The 23515-nt window shown below is 33.2% G+C and overlaps 1 protein-coding gene and 1 long non-coding RNA gene across 2 annotated transcripts; both read left to right on the top strand.

Moving 5' to 3' along the window:
* The first annotated feature begins 1914 nt into the window (after positions 1-1914).
* Positions 1915-2711, top strand: LOC125580023 (vacuolar-processing enzyme delta-isozyme-like). Its single transcript, XM_048743958.1, has 4 exons — positions 1915-2055; positions 2160-2201; positions 2284-2490; positions 2574-2711. The coding sequence occupies exons 1-4, from the start codon at positions 1915-1917 to the stop codon at positions 2709-2711; spliced, it is 528 nt and encodes a 175-aa protein (XP_048599915.1).
* A 9352-nt stretch (positions 2712-12063) lies between these two features.
* Positions 12064-16264, top strand: LOC125580250. The gene is made up of 3 exons (XR_007318011.1): positions 12064-13369; positions 15155-15263; positions 15379-16264. It is a non-coding gene; the product is annotated as an uncharacterized LOC125580250 (long non-coding RNA).
* Positions 16265-23515: the final 7251 nt, after the last annotated feature.

The raw sequence follows: 23515 nt of genomic DNA, 5'->3' as shown, positions 1-23515 counted from the left end.
ACGGTTTAAAGTTATACAACCTTGAACCGGACCAGCTGATTAAATCCTCATATATACTGGTGAACTGGACAAACCGCCAGTCCCAAAATATCGGTTACGATTTTTGCTGCAGACCGAAAAACCCAAAGGATAAACCCTGAAGTTTAAATTTTTTGTTGCCATAAATGTTATGTAACATTTATTTTTTGCAGAGAATGTTCAGTCGAAGCTAGAATTTGATCCGTACTTCCATTGAGTGCTTTTTTTCATTTTTAATGGATTAAATTAAGAATGATTATGTTATTTTACTATTATATGGTTTTATCCACCCATATTTTTATTAAAATGTTAGCAAAATAAATAATAATATATCTCATTGGTCATTTGATAAATTTTGTGATTGTCATTTATCATTCTACATAATTTAACTATAATATTTTTATTTTATATTTGAATAAAAAAATTAAATTATTATTATCGTTAAATATAATTAAATTTATATAATTTTTGTTTTTGTTTATCAACCAAAGCTAAATTAATTTTAGTCTCTAATTATATTTTATGATAACTATAATTGAATTAATTAATTTTCCGAAATATAATTTTCAAAGATTTTGAAAAGCTTTTTCAAAGAGTTCATGAGATTTTTTTTAAAAAAAATATCAATTTGCATTTCAAATAAAAAATAAAGATATTCTAATTAAAATATGTAAAATTTGATATAGATTCTAAGAAATAGTGTAAATAAGAAAATCATAGCAATCCTTGTCGGTAACCTATCAGAAAACTCGATGGCTTCATAGAGGAAATCTCGCTGGACACTTATTTCCTGTGCCACTTCACTACCCATGGCAAATGACACATGTCATTTTGTAATTGGCCAATTTTTTTTGTCAATAAAATAAAATCACCTACTCTTTATACTTTATATGATATTAAAAATATTTTTATATATTTTTATAAATCTTAAAATAAAATATCTATCTAATTCATTATTCATAGTTTAAATTGAAATAATTGAAGTTTAATATAATAGTATATTATGTTTTTAGTCAATGTAATAGTACTAAAATTATATATTTTATGTTAAGATTCCATATGTTAAAAAGTTTATATAAATTTATTTTAGTTTAAGATAACTTTATATTAGTGACATACTTAGTGTGTATCTCACCAATAAGATTTCTCTAACAGCTCCTGCGTTCCACCAATGCTGACTGAACCATCCTTCAAGAACACCATAATGGTGAGTCACATCTTCTTCTTCTTTTTTCCAGCCAACACATCACCTTCAACAACAACCAGAGAAGAGTAAGCTTCAACAAAGTAGCAGCAGATTATTTATTAGACTAGAAGATGATTTTAAATACCAATGATGATCATGTAGACAATCAAAACACCAATGTTGTTAAGAAGAAGATCTGTTTTGAGGAAAACCCCTTCCAGGGTTGCCAAAAGATTTACCCATTAGGCCACCATAAGAACGACTTTTCCTAATCTTAGTACACTTAAAGCAAGATATCAATCGAACTCATCCTAAGCAACTTTGTCTCCTTGAAATTTAGGCACTAACAGAGCAGCAACTTCGTCAGGCGAGGAAGAACTCCTCATTGATTTATAGGAAAAAAATTGCCATCATACAAATCAATTTTTATATATCCTATTTATCCAATTATCTCAAAAAAGAAGCTAGCAAACAATAGCAATTAACATTAATACGCAAATTTAAATACTACGTTGACATCAGCAGTTAACATAATGAGTTACTTTTTGTGGGTTTAATATTATGAGTTACTTTTTGCATCCACATACTCAAACTTTAATACGCAAACGACTCAAAGAAATTTTCTATATAAATGAGTTATATACTACGGTATACAAGAATATCAACAGCAAAAGAAAGACAAACAGTTCTTTAGATGTCTTATTACGACAATGTCTTTTCTTGGTCATTTTCAAGTTCTTGTTTTTCTTTATGCTCTTCTTCTTTTCTCAGCAGAATCCCGCAAACCCCAACTATTTGATACAGAATCTAGCGCTGATGATGGTGCAGAACACGAAAACTACGGGGATAAGGTCTATTGATTTTTCGTGTATAAGAAGTTATAACCATAAGAAGAAAAGAAAGTGGTCCAAGGGAGATTATATGAACTAAATCTATTGTTTCTCTGCTTTAGCAGGTCGATGCGCGAGATATCCCTCTGTTATATCTCGTGACGAAGGTGAAGTCCTGATCTTTCAAGATTGAAACATAAACGAAAGATGTGTCTGTTTTTGATGTTTCACTATATATTTCTCTCTCAGATTCAAAACGCTCATGTGGGGTCACCTCAAAGACAAGAAGCTCAGAAGAATCTGCTTGAGGAAATAAATCACAGGAAACAAATCGATCAGAACATTGTAGAGATTCTTAGACTTTCACTCAAACAAACCGATGTCTTAGATCTCTTAACTTCCACAAGAACAACAGGACAACCTGTTGTAGATGATTGGGACTGCTACAAGACTCTGGTAACAACCCCTTATCAATTATTGTTACTTGTGTTCCACTTAAAGACCCTTAAAACAAATATATATTGAATAAAACATCACAGGTTAAAAGTTTCAAGAATCAATGTGGAGCAAAGATGGAATATGATATGAAGTACGCAGGAGCACTTGCCAATATCTGCAATATGGGAGTGGATGTGAAGCAAAGTGTTGCAGCAATTGAAAAAGCTTGTGCCCATTAAATTATATGCAAAAAATAATATTGTGATCGCCTTATAAATATGAAAGTTATTGCATAACATTTGATTGTGTTGAGATGGTTGATACCTATTTTACTTGATAACGCGAAAGTCTTGGTCTTAAATTGGATCCATAGTATAATAACCGCGTACCAATTCTAGTTTCACGGATTCACGCGAAAGTCTTGGTCTTAAATTGGAGAGTGAGTAAGTGATCGGATAAGGCTCGGCGGCACTAGAGTCAACATCTCGTATTCACGTGTTATGCTTTACGGTTTAAAGTTCTACAACCTTGAACCGGACCAGCTGATTATATCCTCATATATACTGGGGAACTGGACAAGATATCAATCGATGCATCGGTCAAAAAATCCATGAAATACGTGCCACTAAATGAAGCTCCAATGAACTCATCGTAAGCAAATTTGTCTCCTTGAAATTTAGGCACTAACAGAGCAGCAACTTCGTCAGACGAGGAAGAACTCCTCATTGATTTATAGGAAAACAATTACCATCATACAAATCAATTTATATATATCCTATTTATCCAATTATCTCAAAAAAGAAGCTAGCAAACAAAAGCAATTAACATTAATACGCAAATTTAAATACTACGTTGACATCAGCAGTTAACATTATGAGTTACTTTTTGTGGGTTTAATATTATGAGTTACTTTTTGCATCCACAGACTCAAATTTTAATACGCAAACGACTCAAAGAAATTTTATATATAATCGAGTTATATACTATGGTATTCTGATTACGCGTTTAAGCACACACCAATTAACCTAATGTGCCAAAAATACCACAATCGAATGGTATGTCATTGTAGCATTTTAGGATCGAACCCACAAGGAACTAATGATCTATAACACCAAGAATACACATGCTTTGTTAATCTAAGAAAACAAGAATATGAATGATTTTGTAACAAGCTAATGTCCTAGAAATATAAACAAGGTGATCTCAAATCCAATCAAGAAATAAGTGCAAGAATTCAATCAAATGCTAAGGATGGATCCATGAGCAATGATAATTGATATAAAGTGATCAAGGTTCAATCTAGGATGTTCAAACAAAACAATCAACAAGTCTATAGGTCTAGATCTCATTCAATATAGATTAATCCACTGTCGTGGCAAAAACCCTATGCTAATCATGAATTAAACATCAATTGTCGTTGGCTAACGCAATCAAGCATGCATAAATCACAAGTCTACTAACCACTTAAACATCTCAGACATCAACTGTCGTTGGCCAAGTATGTAAAAGACAATACTAAGATCATTCAAGCATTTTAACAAACACCTTTTGGGCGTAAAATAGCTTAAGGTCTAGATGAGAGTGATCAAGTCTAATCTAGCATTAAGAACACTTAGCAAGCATAGAACAATGTTAATCAAGCAATAAACATCCTAAATATCCACTTAATCATCCTAATCTATTTAACCCATGAATCACAAGGTCACTACTCACTAATCTCCATGAGAAACCTTAAACCCATGTAAGGATCAAGGCTAATCATGTTAATGAACAAGAGAAACACAAATATAAGATGAAGTACTTCCTCAGATTATCAAAAGATTCAATCTTTTACAAGTTTAGACAAAGTCTTGAGAGAAAATGAGATAAAAACAAAGGTTTTTAGGTCTTAATCTATTTATAGGGAGGCAAAACTCGAATTGGTTTAACCCCACAAACCAGGAATAAAGCGGACAAAACCGGAATTAAATCAAATCTGCGGCCTGCCTCAACCCGCGCCAGCCGTCCGTGTTTCTTATCTGAGCCAAAGTTTTCTCTGTCGCGTTTCCGCGGCTTAGTACAGCCGCGGTGGTGAACCCGCGTCTAAGTGGTCTGCGTGAGTCATGTCGCTTCGTCACCTCTGTTTTGAGCTTCCTCTTCCGCGAACGCCACTGGTCCAAGCTCCCACAGAGAGTTCTTCCATCTCCGCCGCATCCCAGCTCAACCCACGGCGTCTGTCTCAGACCACCTTCGCGTTTCGTCAACCTCCGATGTATCTCTCCGTTGCTCGATCCGCCGTCATGCTCAGCCATGTCGTCTTCGTCATGTTCAGCTCCCTCGTCGTCGAATCGAGCCTCGCCGTCGGCTCCAGATCGGCCAAGAAAAGGCTCGTTCTCCCCATTGGTGGATTCTTCATTATTTTCAAAATAGGTCCCCAAAGTTTGGTTATTCACGCATTCGCCCCCAAACTCTTATAGTTGCATAAAAGACCTCTCGAATTGGCCCTGAATCTTTCGATCGTACAATTTAACCCAACCGAGAGTTCTGAATTTTCAGAATTGGTGCCTGGCCTCTTGTTAACATCAAATTGGACCCAAAACTTCTAAAATGTGCATTCCAACCCCTATGATATGCAAATGAGTATGCAAATGCAACATAAAGACCTAAATGCAACATAAAGACCTAAATGCAACCTAAAATGATCATAATAAGCTACAATATGAATCTAAAACTTATTAAAATCATGAGATATCAACTCTCCCACACTAGTCCTTTACTTTTCCACAAGTAAACTTTAAGAACAATCAAGAAATAGATATTTAAAATTGGGAGCTAATAACCAAAAGATACACTTTCTAACCTTCAATGTGACATCCTAAGAGAAACATAGCAAATAGCTTCAGCAACTCTCTTAATACACTCTAGCTTCTCAAGGCCTATCAACACTCTTGTGCCTATACACAAGTTACAATGCTCATCAATCAACAAGTCTTTCAACCAACTCTCACATTCAATTAAACAAGCATACAAGGTGAGTTCTTGCAAATGGATATTTGATCTCAATCATTTGGCTTGGTGAGAGAAGATGGTCTAATGTGAAGAAAAATGGGTTTCAATTGCGTCATTTATAGTGACTCACACTCAAGAATAGGAGCAAGATCATTATGCAAAATTTATCTAAGAAAAGGAGCAATTTATGCATACAATGCTTGTTATCATTATTCTACCCCTTTCCTAAGTAGCTTTAAGTTTTACCCTTCTTTTCCTTATTTCTCAACCCCAAAATACTCTCACTTTCATTTCTCACCTAATGAACACATTCCCATTTCTTATTTTAGCCAACTAGGAATTTTTTTTTTTTCAGTTCTTTCCCCCCCCCCCCCCCCCCCCCCACTCTTTTCATGTTTTTTTTTCTTTTATTATAAAGTGGATTCTATTTATAAACACAAGAGCCCTCTTTATTTTTATTTTTTTATTTTTTAAATCCCTAGTGGTTTTCTTTCCTTTTCTCACTCTTTTTGGTTTATTTCTTTCACTTTTTTTTTATACCTAAATCCCAATCCCAAGATCAAAATCAAGCATACAAACCCAACAAACATCCTAGAGGCTAGCTCAAATGAGGTTCTAATGCTAGCCAAAGATGAGAACAACTCATTGTCGCTCCTAATACTTTCAAGATTTTGCACATGACATGCTATCAATAAAAAGCCTCACTCAAGCAAATTAATGTTGGCTTCAAAGAATGGTGAGGGTTAATGGGTATGGAAGTGCCATTTGGGTTAACAAAGATTGGTACAAAGAGAGAAAGAAAACCCAAATGTGTATAATATCCATGATCAAGTATGCAAATGCCCATATGCAAGGGAGATTAAGTTCATTAAACCCTAGTTCATTTGGAGTTGGTTTCAAGAACAATGTCAATCATCAAGCAAACAACATGTTTCAAGAAGAGTTTTCAAGGCTCGAAGCTTACAAGCTTTTTCAAGCGATGCTTAAGCTACTTGATATGTTTAGCTAGGATGTCAAATTGAGTTCTAGACATGTGTTCTTTAGAATGTTTCTCCCAATGCATGAATGCAATCTAAATGCTTCTAGACTCAATCTTAAAGATGCAAATGGATCAAGTGAAACTACATGAAGATTTTCAAAAAATATCAAAATTTTATGGATTTTCTATGCAAATAAGTATTCACAATGCAATGCATGAGACTCATGGCAAGTAAACAAAAAAGAAAATGATGTGAGATAGTAGACTCTCCCCCAAACTTACTTCACACAGTCCCTTGTGTGAGAGTAAGCTCAAAGAAGAGATCTAAAGGAAAGAGATAAACATGATAACTAAATATTTACAAGGCTGAAGTGACACTTACTTGGTGTTATTGGCTGAATTGGGTGGTAGAGTACCCTTGGCCTCGGGTTTGTTTCACCAATAAACATGGGCTGAAGCGGGGAAGTGAAGGTCGGTATCTAGACTTAACCTGAAAAAGACCTCAACCATACTTATTAAACAACTTGAAAAGAAAGAAAGATAAAGAAATATATACAATGGATAAACATGGGACTTCCTCCCAAGTGATCTTGTTTTAAGTCTCTAGCTTGACTTTGTGTGCTTGCTAATCATAAGTATCAAAAGGTTGAGCCAATGCACCTTTGGTCCTTCTCCTACAAGAACAAAGAACCAAGTATGCAAAGGAGCACACTACTGTCCATAGAAAATAGACATATTTTTCCTCAAAGAGTTTCACTAAAGATGTGACATGAATTATGAAATGCTCCTTGAGGTTCAGATGATCATAAGAATCAAAAGCATTTGGTGGAGACACAAATTCAACTACAGGCTCAAACGAAGTTTTAACAAAGTAGTCAACTCTATCTCCATCAATCAAATAAAACACAATTTTCTCATTCTCATGAAAGTTTTTGACAAGGGGGTTTTCTTTCTCAAACAAGAGCCTATCAACATCAAGTTCATCCCCTAAATCAGCTAGTTCAAGAAGAGGTCTAGGTTCATCAAGCATCAAAAACTCAGATTCAAGATCAATTGAAGCACAAAGATAGTTCTTGTCAAAATAAACTTCAATATGATCTCTAACAAGCTTTTCTACTCTCAAGTCATCTAGTTTTCTAGTTTCACATATCAGATCAAGACATTCATTGATGAGCACATGAGAATTCAAATCAGAGGCAGTCTCTTCAACACATGGCAAGCAAATATCCTCAAAATGAAGTTCTAAAGTCGAATTGAATATACCTTCCAGCTGGGTTGGTGGAACCCAATAAAATACCTCTTTGAGCTGTTGAGCCATTCGTATCTGAATGCCCGTGAGCTCTCTTCCTTCTAGTGTTGCCCGATGTGACATAAGATTTAGCCTAAGCATCACTGCCATGTCCTCCGTTGTCAACATTGGGTTCTCTTTGCAAAGCTCATCCACCTTTACACTTTGCCCTGGTGTGAGTATAGTTTCATCAAATGGCTCCTCCATATATGGCTCATCATCATCATCAATGTGATCTTCAAGTGTATCTTCCTCTTCTTGTGGCCAAGCAAAGTGGTTTGTTGCCATCACTGCAAATAGCAAAAGCTAGAATAAAATGTTAGTAGCTATACAAAAGCAAAACAAAGCATAAGAAAATAAAGCTTAATCTCAAGAAAGTTTGAAATCCTAATGACAATTCTACTTAGTTCCCCGGCAATGGCGCCAAATTGATTACGCGTTTAAGCACACACCAATTAACCTAATGTGCCAACAATACCACAATCGAATGGTATGTCATTGTAGCATTTTAGGATCGAATCCACAAAGAACTAATGATCTATAACACCAAGAATACACAAGCTTCCTTAATCTAAGCAAACAAGAATATGAAACATTTTGTAACAAGCTAATGTCCTAGAAATATAAACAAGGTGATCTCAAATCTAATGAAGAAATAAGTGCAAGAATTCAATCAAATGCTAAGGATGGATCCATGGGCAATGATAATTGATATAAGGTGATCAAGGTTCAATCTAGGATGTTCAAACAAAACAATCAACAAGTCTATAGGTCTAGATCTCATTCAATATAGATTAATCCACTGTCGTGGCAAAAAACCCCTTTGATAATCATGAATTAAACATCAACTGTCGTTGGCTAACGCAATCAAGCATGCATAAATCACAAGTCTACTAACCACTTAAACATCTCGGACATCAACTGTCGCTGGCCAAGTATGTAAAAGATAATACTAAGTTCATTCAAGTGTTTTAACAAACACCTTTCGGGCGTAAAATAGCTTAAGGTCTAGATGAGAGTGATCAAGTCTAATCTAGCATTAAGAACACTTAGCAAGAATAGAACAATGTTAATCAAGCAATAAACATCCTAAATATCCACTTAATCACCCTAATCTATTTAACCCATAAATCACAAGGTCACTACTCACAAATCTCCATGAGAAACCTTAAATCCATGTAAGGATCAAGGCTAATCATGTTAATGAACAAGAGAAACACAAATATAAGATAAAGTACTTCCTTAGATTATCAAAAAATTCAAGCTTTTACAAGTTTAGACAAAGTCTTGAGAGAAAATGAGATAAAAACTAAGGTTTTTAGGTCTAAATCTATTTATAGGGAGGCGCAAAACTCGAATTGGTTTAACCCAACAAACCAGGATTAAACCGGACTAAACCGGAATTAAATCAAATCCGCGTCCTGCCTCAACCCGCTCCAGCTGTCCGCGTTTCTCATCTGAGCCAAAGTTTTCTCTGTCGCGTTTCCGCGGCCTAGTACACCCGCGTCTAAGTGGTCTGCGTGAGTCATGTCGCTTCGTCACCTCTGTTTTGAGCTTCCTCTTCTGCGAACGCCACTGGTCCAAGATCCCACAGCGAGTTCTTCCATCTCCGCCGCATCCCAGCTCAAACCACGGCGTCTGTCTCAGACCACCTTCGCGTTTCGTCAACCTCCGATGTATCTCTCCGTTGCTCAATCCGCCGTCATGCTCAGCCCTGTCGTCTTCGTCATGGTCAGCTCCCTTGTCGTCAAATCAAGCCTCGCCGTCGGCTCCGGATCAGCCAAGAAAAGGCTCGTTCTCCCCAATGGTGGCTTCTTCATTATTTGCAAAACAGGTCCCCGAAGTTTGGTTATTCACACATTCGCCCCCAAACTCTTATAGTTTCATAAAAGAACTCTCGAATTGGCCCTGAATCTTTCGATCATACAATTTAACCCAACCGAGAGTTCTGAATGTGCAGCATTGATCCCTGGCCTCTTGTTAACATCAAATTGGACCCAAAACTTATAAAATGTGCATTCCAACCCCTATAATATGCAAATGAGTATGCAAATGCAACATAAAGACCTAAATGCAACCTAAAATGATCATAATAAGCTACAATATGAATCTAAAACTTATTAAAATCATGAGATGTCATATTCAAGAATATCAACAGCAAGAGAAAGACAAACAGTTCTTTAGAAGTCTTATTACGACAATGTCTTTTCTTGGTCATTTTGAAGTTCTTGTTTTTCTTTATGCTCTTCTTCTTTTCTCAGCAGAATCTCGCAAAACCCAACTATTTGATACAGAATCTAGCGCTGATGATGGTGCAGAACACGAAAACTACGGGGAAAAGGTCTATTGATTTTTCGTGTATAAGAAGTTATAACCATAAGAAGGAAAGAAAGTGGTCCAAGGGAGATTATATGAACTAAATCTATTGTTTCTTTGCTTTCGCAGGTCGATGCGCGAGATATCCCTCTGTTATATCTCGAGACGAAGGTGAAGTCCTGATCTTTCAAGATTGAAACATAAACAAAAGATGTGTCTGTTTTTGATGTTTCACTATATATTTATCTATCAGATTCAAAACGCTCCTGTGGAGTCACCTCAAAGACAAGAAGCTCAGAAGAATCTGCTTGAGGAAATAAATCACAGGAAACAAATCGATCAGAACATTATAGAGATTCTTAGACTTTCACTCAAACAAACCGATGTCTTAGATCTCTTAACTTCCACAAGAACAACAGGACAACCTGTTGTAGATGATTGGGACTGCTACAAGACTCTGGTAACAACCCCTTATCAATTATTGTTACTTGTGTTCCACTTAAAGACCCTTAAAACAAATATATATTGAATAAAACATCACATGTTAAAAGTTTCAAGAATCAATGTGGAGCAAAGATGGAATACGATATGAAGTATGCAGGAGCACTTGCCAATATCTGCAATATGGGAGTGGATGTGAAGCAAAGTGTTGCAGCTATTGAAGAAGCTTGTGCCCATTAAATTATATATGCAAAAAATAATATTGTGATCGCCTTATAAATATGAAAGTTATTGCATAACATTTGATTGTGTTGAGATGGTTGATGCCTATTTTACTTGATAACGCGAAAGTCTTGGTCTTAGATTGGATTCATAGTATAATAACCTCGTACCAATTCTAGTTTCAAGAATTCACGCGAAATTCTTGGTCTTAAATTGGAGAGTGAGTAAGTGATCAGATAAGGCTCGGCGGCACTCGAGTCAACATCTCGTATTCACGTGTTATGCTTTGTGGTTTAAAGTTCTACAACCTTGAACCGGACCAGCTGATTAAATCCTCATATATACTAGTGAACTGGACAAACCGCCAGTCCCAAAATATCGGTTACGACTTTTGCTGCAGACCGAAAAACCCTAGGATAAACCCTGAAGTTTAAATTTTTTGTTGCCATAAATGTTATGTAACATTTATTTTTGCATAGAATGTTCAGTCGAAGCTAGAATATTATTTGTACTTCCATTGAGTGTTTTTTTTTCATTTTTAATGGATTAAATTAAGAATGATTATGTTATTTTACTATTATATGGTTTTATCCACCCATATTGTTATTAAAATGTTTAGCAAAATAAATAATAATATATCTCATCGGTCATTTGATAAATTTTGTGATTGCCATTTATCATTCTACATAATTTAAGTATAATATTTTTATTTTATATTTGAATAAGAAAATTAAATTTTTATTATCTTTAAATATAATTTAATTTATAGAATTTTTGTTTTTGTTCATAAATCAAAGCTAAATTAATTTTTGTCTCTAATTAAATTTTATGATAATTATAGTTGAATTAATTAATTTTCTGCAATAAAATTTTCAAAGATTCTGAAAAGCTTTTTCAAAGAGTTCAGTAGATTTTTTTTTTTAAAATATCAATTTGCATTTGAAATAAAAAATGAAGACAAAAAAAAATCAATTTGCATTTAAAATAAAAAATAAAGATATTCTAATTAAGGGGGATTTGCCAAAAGTTACTCAAAACTTGATTTTGAATAGAAAAGTGTACCCCAAATTCAATCAAATGCAAAAGTAACTCAAAAGCCTAGTGAAATTGCAACAGTACCCTTATGAACAAACAAAAAACATGTGTTCAGTCTTCTCTATGATGACTTCTTTGTAAGTCTTCTCGTTCAGTAGATCTTAAAAATAATTTTATAATTCTATAAAAAATATTTTGATGGGTAAAAAATTGAAATCATGTTATAATAAACATTTCTCAATGATGTAAATTTAGTTCATCTGAAATTGAATTATTTTCAACATAGATGAATGAATGTATATCGGCTCTTGAGTAATTGGTTTAGGGTTTGGTAACATATGGTTTAGGGTTTAGAGATAGATTCTGAAATCTTACCTTCATTTTTTTTTGTTTTCAAATTGACTCATATATGTTTAGTAACTATCTAATAACTTGATTTAAACACTTTCTAAGTTTCTTTTAAGTTTAAGAAAGTGTTTTTTGCATAGGTAATTACACTACAAGAAAATAAGCTTATTGCCACAATTTTGACACAACCATTTTGTGGAAAATAAAATATTGCCACATATTTGCCATTACATTGCCACAAACTCATGTTTTTCAAAATTAGTTACAAAGTTGTAACAATTTGTGGCAAAATTTGACACGGATTTTATTTTCTGGCAATATGTGGTAATAATTGCCACAAATTTTCAAAGATATAACAATTAGTGGCAAAATTTGCCATATATAAATTTGTGGTACAATTTTGTGACAAATTTGTAAGGAACTTGCAAAACTAATCATCCAACCTTTTGTCGCATTTATTTTAAACTACAATTATCACAAATTTTTTACATGGTTTTTGTGGCTATGCTAAACTCTAAACACTAAATACAAAAATTAGATACTATAATATAACTAAACTAATTTAGATTTAGTATTTTTAAGAAATTATAATTTTATAAATCTGTCTGTTAAAATATTAATGTCAAACCTTAAATCTAAAACTCAAAACTCATTTCCATAACTCCAAACCCTAAATCATGAACCCTATCTCCCTAAAAACTGTTAAAATGTAACTACTATAATTAAACTATAAATCATAAATCAAATATAATCATTACTTATATATATGTAAATACTTAAAATCATTCGCATACTTTATATAAAATCAAAATTGTAGGTCAAATCATTAAGAAACTTATAAGTTAAACACAATAAATATAGATTACACAACTTTTTAAGAAACTGTAGTAATAAATGGCTGCAAAGTGAAAAAGTAACGAAGAAGTACTGAAAATAAAATGAAGATGTAAAGAAATGTTGTCATTGGCTAATCCTAAAAGACATGGATAGCTACTTGTCACCGTTGATAACTTCAATCCAACGGTTCAGATCCGTTCCTTCTTTTTCTCCTCACCACACCCTGTGTTTCTTTTAGGCTCTCTCTTATCTCTTCCCTAAATCTATAGGGTCGATTTCTCTTTATTCTCCATCTTCTGCGTTTGTGTCTATTTTTTTTTTGCTTAAGCTTTGAAAACTAAACGCGTTTGCATTTTTCCTCTGCTACCTTCTCTCTCCGGCGTTTCTTTAGCTGTCGACCCTTTCTTCTCATTCGACTTCAAAGTCTCGGCGTTCCTCAACAGGTGTGACTTCGTTCCCTACTTTACTATCTTCACAGAGATTTCTGATTCAGTGTCTTGATAAGATTCTCACCGGCTTCTCGCTGTCAATTAAGAGATCTCGGTGCCTTTTGGGTTTTGGCGAGTGATGGGTTTTGTTCTATTTCCGTAAAGAAGGTCACTTTAGTTAATCTAAGACCCATTACCATAAAATCTCAAGATTTGTGATTTACATGTGTCTAGGGTATATAAAGTTTGCTACTTTGATTTAGGCCATGTTCGTTTGCTCACCAAATCATCTGGGTGAAGATGCAAATCGAAGTTCGTTTTGTGCATTATAATGCTACATCTAGATAGATCATCCAGCTAGATTTTTAAAAACTCATCTCAAATTCTCACCCAAATGAAAGTGAGTCTTGATGGTGCATCTGGATGCAGATGCATCTAGTTTAATCCAAAATGATAAATGACAAAAATGACCTTTTAAAATCAAAATATTATTTTCAAACCCTAAATTCTATTTTTTTGCATATACATTTTTCTGCTATAACCAAAAAATGCATTTTCTCGCAAAAACTGAAAAACACACTTTCCCGCCAAAACCGCAATATGCGTTTTTCCGCAAAAAAACGTAAAACAAAAATTTCCATAACAACACATTTTTCGGCCAAACCAGTAAAACCGCACTTTTCGACCAAAACCGAAAAATCGCATTTTCCCATCAAAACCCAAAAAACGCATTTTCCCGCCAAAATCCAAAAAATGCATTTTCCCGCCAAACTCCAAAAAGCCTTTTCCTGCCAAAACCGCAAAAAGCATTTTCTCGCCAAAACCGGAAAAACGCAATTTTCTCGCCAAAACCGGAAAAACGCAATTTTTCCGTCAAAACCGGAAAACGGAATTTTCCCGCCAAAAACCGGAAAAACGCATTTTCCCGCCAAAACTGGAAAACAGAATTTTCTTGCCAAAACCGGAAAAATGCATTTCCCTCCAAAACTGGAAAACACATTTTCCCGCCAAAACGGGAAAACACAATTTTCCCGCCAAAACCGAAAAACAGATTTTTCCGCCAAAACCGGAAAAACACATTTTTCCGCCAAAACCGGAAAAACACATTTTTCCGCCAAAACCGGAAAAATGCATTTTCCCTCCAAAATCGGAAAAATGTATTTTCCCACCCAAAACCGGAAAAAATGTATTTCCTCGTCGAAACCGCAAAAATGCTTTTCCCGCCAAAATCGCGAAAAAACTTTTCCCGCCAAAATCGCGAAAAAACTTTTCCTGCCAAAATTGTGGAAAAAAACTTTTCCCGTCAAAAACACTTTTCTCGCCAAAACCGCAAAACATACTTTTCCCATCCAAACCGCAAAATGTATTTTTTCTCCAAACCCATAAAAACGTATTTTTCCGCCAAACCCATAAAAATGTATTTTTCCGCCAAAACAACAAAAACACACTTTTTCGCCAAAAACACATTTTTCCTCAAAAACCTCAAAAATATTTTCTGCCAAAACCGTAAAAATGCTATTTTTCCGCCGAAACATAAACAATTATATTTTAATCATTTTATTAACAAGTCCACCTGGATGTAGATGGAAGTTAAAAAATAAAAAACAAACAAACATAGTTGCATTCAGATGATTCATCTGGATGCATGGACGAAATGAAGAAACGAACAACACCTAGATGGAGCATCTGGATAAGACATCTAGATGGACCATCTGGATGCATCTTCCAGATGTACAAACGAACATGGCCTTAGTGCTAACTTCATACAATGGTTTAAGCATATTTTTGATTGAGTTTCAGGTGAAGCCGTTAATGAGCAGTTTCCAGATCCAATCCTCAATGCTACGACCAACTACAATGTTGTTGTTAAAGTTTCCAATCATTTGGATGAGCCTCTTCTCTTGACTTGGTGAGACTTTATAACATAGTTCTCTAAAGGTGTTTGATTCTCATTAGTATAGTGTGCTTCTTGTGTTGCTCAAAAGACTGTGTTCTCTAAAGCTTTTTTTGTTTGTTTCAAAAAGTATGTGCGGTGGGGGAAATGATGAATGTGGTGGAGATCCCAAAAAATGCCGGTGCCAGAGACAGTGACAGAGCCGGAAACAGTGCCAGAGCCTGAGCCAGCAACGGTCGCTCTGCGTAGGGCGATTGTGTATAATATATGTATTCAATTATTTTTTAATTAATTAGTAAAAACATTTTTTTGGATTTTTTTTGTGCTAGCCATGCTTTTGCCACAACTAAAATCGTTACTATTTTATCACGAATTAATTTATGTCAAAATGTGATAGTTACCACGAAATATGTGTGTGGCATTTTGTGGCAAAGCTGTCACAAATTTGCCACTAATACTGATTTGCTACGAGTGTATAGCCAGGATTTTTATTTTGTGGCAAACTGTTGTAAACATCTATATTGCCACGGATTTTAGTCTTTTACCAGAAACCTAATTGTGGCAATACGGATATTTTCTTGTAGTGATTGATTTTAGGGTCTAGAAGACTCACAAAAGATATAAAAAGAATTCTTTCGACACATCCCACCTAAATTTTAGTAGAACTTACGGTTCCCGCTTAAATTTTGGAAATTTTTTGGTTTTCCGCCTAAATCAAAAGTCTTCCATAAGTCATCCAGGAGTCTTCCAGAGGAAGTTTTCTCATAGATTAGATCTTAAAAATAATTAATAAATTTTAAAAAAAAATATTTTCAAAGGAAAAAAGTCAAAATCATGTATTAATAAACATTTCTAAAAGATGAAAATTTAGTTTTACTGAAATTGAATTATTTTTAACATAGATGAGAGAATGTAGATTGAGTCATGATAGTCTTTGTTTTAGGGTATGGTAACATATGTTGTAGTATTGTTAGTATTTTTAGGGTTAGATTTTGAAATCTCATCTTTTTTTTTTATTAAATTTGACCTATATGTGATTAGTGATTATCTAATAACTTGATTTAAATACTTTCTAAATATCTTAAAAGTTTAAGAAAGTGTTTTTTCCTTAGTTATTTGATTATAGGGTCTGGAAGACTAACATAAGACTTCCCAAGAAGTCTTCTGACATATCCCGCCTAAATTTTAGGGTTCCCGTCTAAATTTAGAAAAAATTAGGTTTCCTGCCTAAATCAAAGTCTTCCAGAATCTTCCCGAAGTCTTCTAGGGAAATTCTTCTCATGTATCAGATCTTAAAAATAATTAATAAATTTAATAAAAAATATTTTGAAAGAGAAAAATAGAAATCATTTATTAATAAGCATTTAAAAACGATGAAAATTTAGTTTTACTAAATTTGAATTATTTTTAACATAAATAAGTGAATGTAGGATCTGGAAGACTTCCCAATAAGTCTTCTCTAAGAAGCCTTCTATATCAAAAATATTAAACCTAATTGGAATTTTTGTCTCCATATATAAAGAAAATTTACACATTCTCTTTCTTCCTCTCAAATGGCTGCAACAAAAATGTAATGGTTCTCACTCTAAAACTCTCCAAACTCTCTCTAATCTCTTTGAACACCAAAACCCCAAATTTAAATCCATTTCTCATTTTTTTCTTATGTCTTCTCACAAATTTATCTTCTTTTTACAGGTTTTTCATTACATGGTTCTCATCTTACACTCATTCAAAGGTAGATCTATAAATGTTGGATATGTATTATTGTGTGTTTTATATATTATATTCTAAAAAGCTATAGATTCAACATATTGTGACTGTTTTGTTTATTATTTAAGCATTAAAATTATATTTTTGATGTTTTTTTTGTTTTGAAGCCATTTGAATGTTTTTTGAATTTGCAGGTTTTTCAGATCTGAGACTGACGTTGAAAGACTTTTCAGAAGACGCTCGGAAGACTTCTAGACAAGTCTTCTAATGCATTTTATGCTAGAAGACTTCCCACGAAGTCTTTAGGAAGTCTTCTGCCGAAATTGGTACAAATTTTGAATATGTATTATTTGTGTTTTATATATTGGATTCTAAAAAGTTATAAATTCAACCTAATGTGACAGTTTTTTGTTTATTATTAAGCATAAAAAAATGTTTTTGAAGTTTTCTCTGTTATTTGAATGCTTTTGAATATGTAAAATTTTTAGATCTAAATCATACTTTGGAGGACTTTTCAGAACACTTTTGGAAGACTTTTGGAAGACTCTCGGAAGACTTTTTGGGAAGTCTTCTAATGCATTTTATGTTAGAAGACATCCCACGAAGTCTTCAGAAAGTCTTCCAAAGTTTTATGCTCAAAGTTGTACAAATTTTGGATATGCATTGTGTGTTTTATATATTAGATTCTATAAAATTATTGATTCAACCTAATTTGATTGTTTTATTTATTATTTAAGCATAAAAAATTATTTTTGAAGATTTCTCTGTTTGAAGTCATTTGAATGTTTTTGAATATGCAGATTTTTCAGATATGAGTTAGACTTTGGAAGATTTTTCAGATGACTCTCAGAAATTCTCGGAAGACTCTCAGAAATTCTCGGAAGACTCTTGGCAGACTTCTTGAGAAGTCTTATAATAGAAGACTTCCTACGAAGTCTTTGGGAAGTCTTCCAAAGTCTTCTGCCCAAAGTGGTACAAAGGAATGATGTCAAGTCGAGAGACCAAGCTTATCTATGTTGAAAAATGATATCTAGTTCCATGTGTAATAGTTTTGTTTATGGTCTGTTTTATGATTTGTATGTGCACTATTTAGTTGTGAATTCTATTGTAAACTTAAGGAAATGTTAATCAAAAGAATTTTTTTAACCATTCTACCCTCTCATAACAAAACACAATAACACAAAAACTTTGTCAAATTTACTAAAATTAAAAGAGAAGACTTAAAAAAAAAATTTAGTCACATTCACAAAAGATCAAACTTGAATTTTAAGTGAAAGCTGAAATTTTTAAAATTTTATGTAAGTTAAAAATTATATCTTATGATCTAAAAAGACACATTAAACCACATGACTTGATATTCTTGAAGTTACTTAACACTTATGAGGAAGACTTACAGAAGACTTCTCCGTTTAGCTAGAAATATTATTAAACATCAATGTTTGTAACTTCATAATTATCACCAATTAAGTCATGAATTCGACTCAGTAGTCCCAATATTGACTAATAAACATGAATTAGCAAGAAAATATTAAAAATTCAATTTAATTTTGGGTAAATTTGAAGTTTAATAAAGATTTACGTAGAAGACTTTTTTTAAATCATCCATGGAAGACTTCAAAAGAAGTCTACCCTGTGTAGACTTCAAAAGAAGTCTTCTGTTTAGGTCATTTTTGCAATTGCAAATTTACGAAAGAAGACTTTTTAAGAAGTCTACTCTACAGACGACATCTTCGGAAGTCTTACTTTGTAAATATTGGCTTACTTTTAAAATTGAAATTTTTTCGAAATTCCCAGAGAAGACTTTTTTAGAATTCTTCTCGGATAAACAGGTTACTTTTGAATTTGACCGAAGTTGGTCATAATTTTGACTTTTTGTAGAAGACTTCTAGGGAAGTCTACCTGGAGAATACTTCAAAAGAAGTCTTCTCTAAGTCTTCTGGAAGTCTTCTCAATGTTGCAAGAAGTCTGCTGGGTTACTTTTGCAACTGACTATGTTTGACTTTTCGAGAGAAAACTTCTTCCGTCGGATGACTTCTCTAGAAGTCTTCCGTCGGATGACTTCTCCAGAAGTCTTCTCTCGCGGGAAAAGGTTTGACGAAAACCCAGAATTAAACTCGAGAAGACTTCTAAATGTCTTCTCATTGATATTAAATGTTTTACTATTATTTTGCAATTGAAAAAGTAATCCACGCAGACATCTTTCGGCATTGAGAAGACTTATGGAAGACTTTCAGAAGACTTCTGTAGAAGTTTTCTCCAGGAACTTCGGTCAGATTTAAAACTAACCTGTTTATCCTAGAAGTCTCTTAGAGTTTCAAAAAATTGTGTTTACAAAGGAAAGTTAGAAGACTTCTAGGGAAGTCTTCTATTAAAAACACACAAAAGGTCAATTGCAAAACTAACATATGCATTGACCAGAAGACTTCTAAAGAAGCCTTCTCGATGAAGAAGACTTCTAAAGAAGTCTTCTTCGTCGAATAGATCTGAAAAATAAAATGTGGTTCGCGATTTCATACCTTGAACTCGTGAGATGACTTGTGTGGTTTCTCCAATCACCCAGAACTTCACCACAACAGCTACCTACTCGTTATTCACCAAGAATCGTTAGTTTATGAACCTTACATAATTTGTAATCAAAATCTTCAATTTTTTTGATGAATTTTGAGAGAAAGTGTAAGATATGTAGTTTGTGTGGATAGGAAATGGGAAATGATGAGAAAAAATCGAAACTTTAGGGCATTAATACTTTCAATTTGGTAGTTCATGGTAGCTGAGGTATTGATGTCAATGGCAAAGTTGTAAATATTTGGTGAAGATGAGGATGGTAAGGTAAAAGCACTAGTTTCGGAAAAAAAAGTAATGACATTTTCGTGAATAACTAGAACTTCTAGAGTGAATAGGACAAAACAAAGTTTCAAAAAAAAACATAGGTTATTTTTGTGTTTGACTTGAAATTTTGAGTCATTTTTGAAACAACCCCTCTAACTAAATTATGTAAAATTTGATACAGATTCTAAGAAATAATCTAATACGAAAATCATAGCGTTCCTTATCGGTAACCTACCAGAAAACTCGATGACTTCATAGAGGAAATCTCGCTGGACACTTATTTCCTCTGGCACTTCACTACCCTTGGCAAATGACACATGTCAGTTTATAATTAGCCAATTTTTTTGTCAATAAAATAAAATCACCTACTCTTTACACTTGATATGATATTAAAAATATTTTTATATATTTTTATAAATCTAAAAATAAAATATCTATCTAACAAGATTCATTATTCATAGTTTAGATTGAAATGATTGAAGTTTAATATAATAGTATAATAAGTTTTCAATTAATGTAATAGTACTAAAACTAAAAATTTTATATTAAGATTCCATATGTTAAAAAATTTATATAGATTTATTTTAGTTTAAGATAAGTTTATATTAGTGACATACTTATTGAGTATCTCACCAATAAGATTGCTCTCACAGCTCTCGTGTTCCACCAATGCTGACTGAACCATACTTCAAGAACACCATAATGGTGAGTCACATCTTCTTCTTTTTTCCAGCCAACACATCACCTTCAACAACAACCAGAGAAGAGTAAGCTTCGACAAAGTAGCAGCAGATTATTTATTAGACTAGAATATGATTTTAAATATCAATGATGATCATGTAGACAATCAAAACACCAATGTTGTTAAGAAGAAGATCTGTTTTGAGGCAAAACCCTTCCAGGGTTGCCAAAAGAGTTACCCATTCTGCCACCATAAGAACGACTTTTCCTAATCTTAGTACACTTAAAGCAAGATATCAATCGATGCATCGGTCAAAAAAGTCATGAAAACCGTGCCACTAAATGAAGCTCCATTGAACTTATCGTAAGCAACTTTGTCTCCTTGAAATTTAGGCACTAACAGAGCAGCAACTTCGTCAGACGAGGAAGAACTCCTCATTGATTTATAGGAAAAAGTTGTCATCATACAAATTAATTTTTATATATATCCAATTATCTCAAAAAAGAAGCTAGCAAACAAAAGCAATTAACATTAATACGCAAATTTAAATACTACGTTGACATCAGAAGTTAACATTATGAGTTACTTTTTGTGGGTTTAATATTATGAGTTACTTTTTGCACAGACTCAAACTTTAATACGCAAATGCGCAAAGGAATTTTCTATATAAACGAGTTATATACTACGGTATTCAAGAACATCAACAGCAAGAGAAAAAAAAACAGTTCTTTAGAATTCTTATTACGACAATGTCTTTTCTTGGTCATTTTCAAGTTCTTGTTTTTCGTTATGCTCTGCTTCTTTTCTCAGCAGAATCTCGCAAAACCCAACTATTTGATACAGAATCTAGCACTGATGATGGTGCAGAACACGAAAACTACAGGGATAAGGTCTATTGATTTTTTGTGTATAAGAAGTTCTAACCATAAGAAAGAAAGAAAGTGGTCCTAGGGAGATTATATGAACTAAATCTATTGTTCCTTTGCTTTCGCAGGTCGATGCGCGGCAAGATATCCCTCTGTTATATCTCGAGACGAAGGTGAAGTCCTGATCTTTCAAGATTGAAACATAAACGAAAGATGTGTCTGTTTTTGATATTTCACTATATATTTATCTCTCAGATTCAAAACGCTCCTGTGGGGTCACCTCAAAGACATGAAGCTGAGAAGACTCTGCTTGAGGAAATAAATCACAGGAAACAAATCGATCAGAACATTATAGAGATTCTTCGACATTCACTCAAATAAACCGATGTCTTAGATCTCTTAACTTCCACAAGAACAACAGGACAACCTGTTGTAGATGATTGGGACTGCTACAAGACTCTGGTAACAACCCCTTATCAATTATTGTTACTTGTGTTCCACTTAAAGACCCTTAAAACAAATATATATTGAATAAAAAATCACAGGTTAAAAGTTTCAAGAATCAATGTGGAGCAAAGATGGAATACGATATGAAGTATGCCGGAGCACTTGCCAATATCTGCAATAAGGGAGTGGATGTGAGGCAAACTGTTGCAGCTATTGAAGAAGCTTGTGCCCATTAAATTACATGCAAAAAATAATATTGTGATCGCCTTATAAATATGAAAGTTATTGCATAACATTTGATTGTGTGGAGATGGTTGATGCCTATTTTACTTGATAACGCGAAAGTCTTGGTCTTAAATTGGATTCATAGTATAATAACCTCGTACCAATTCTAGTTTCAAGAATTCACGCGAAAGTCTTGGTCTTAAATTGGAGAGTGAGTAAGTGATCGGATAAGGCTCGGCGGCACTCGAGTCAACATCTCGTATTCACGTGTTATGATTTACGGTTTACAGTTCTACAACCTTGAACTGGACCAGCTGATTAAACCCTCATATATACTAGTGAACTGGACAAACCGCCAATCCCAAAATATAGGTTACGACTTGCTGCAGACCGAAAAACCCAAAGGATAAACCCTGAAGTTTAAATTTTTTGTTGCCATAAATGTTATGTAACATTCATTTTTGCAGAGAATGTTCAGTCGAAACTTGAATTTGATCCGTACATCCATTTAAGTGTTTTTTTTTCATTTTTAATGGATTAAATTAAGAATGATTATGTTATTTTACTATTATATGGTATTATCCATCCATATTATTATTAAAATGTTTAGCAAAATAAATAATAATATATCTCATCGGTCTTTTGATAAATTTTGTGATTGTCATTTATCATTCTACATAATTTAAGTATAATATTTTTATTTTATATTTGAATTAAAAAAATTAAATTGTTATTATCGTTAAATATATATAATTAAATTTATATAATTTTAGTTTTTGTTTATCAATCAAAGATAAATTAATTTTAGTCTCTAATTATATTTTATGATAATTATAATTTAATTAATTAATTTTCTGAAATAAAATTTGCAAAGATTCTGAAAAGCTTTTTCAAAAAGTTCAGTAGAATATTTTTTTTTTAAATATCAATTTGCATTTCAAATAAAAAAATAAAGATATTCTAATTAAATTATGTAAAATTTGATATAGATTCTAAGAAATAGTCTAAATAAAAAAAATCACATATGCATGAAAAAAATCAAGAATTTTGTTTAATAAATAAGATGTATTTTCTTATATCTAAATTGTAATCTGAATTTTTTATTTTTTATTTAACTTATAAATGTATGTTTAGTGGGGCTTTAGCTGGAGATATGACCAAAGGTGGGTCTGCATGCTCCACAATTGTTATTTCTGAAAACACGAAAAGCCTTCTCGGTTTTGTACGTATATACTATTTTATCAATATTACCAGTGTTACTTGAAGGTTAAACCACATCATCACATTTTCATAGTTATGAGTTTTAGGGAATGTGGTGGCTTCGCTTAATTTGCCCCATGAGAAGTTTTTCTTTGTTTGTGCACTTGGGGAGTGTTTTGATTCCATTGGAATGTAAAAAGCTGAGTTCAAGTTGTTAAGGCCAAACAATCCGCAAAGTTCTTCTCAGTCATAATGAAAGAGGAGATAAATTTTAACCACAAATTATGTTCACACTTCCATTCATAGAT

This window comes from Brassica napus, chromosome C1 (assembly GCF_020379485.1).
Source record: "Brassica napus cultivar Da-Ae chromosome C1, Da-Ae, whole genome shotgun sequence".
NCBI classification, from domain to species: domain Eukaryota; kingdom Viridiplantae; phylum Streptophyta; class Magnoliopsida; order Brassicales; family Brassicaceae; genus Brassica; species Brassica napus.
This window is presented reverse-complemented; position numbering and strand designations above follow the sequence as displayed.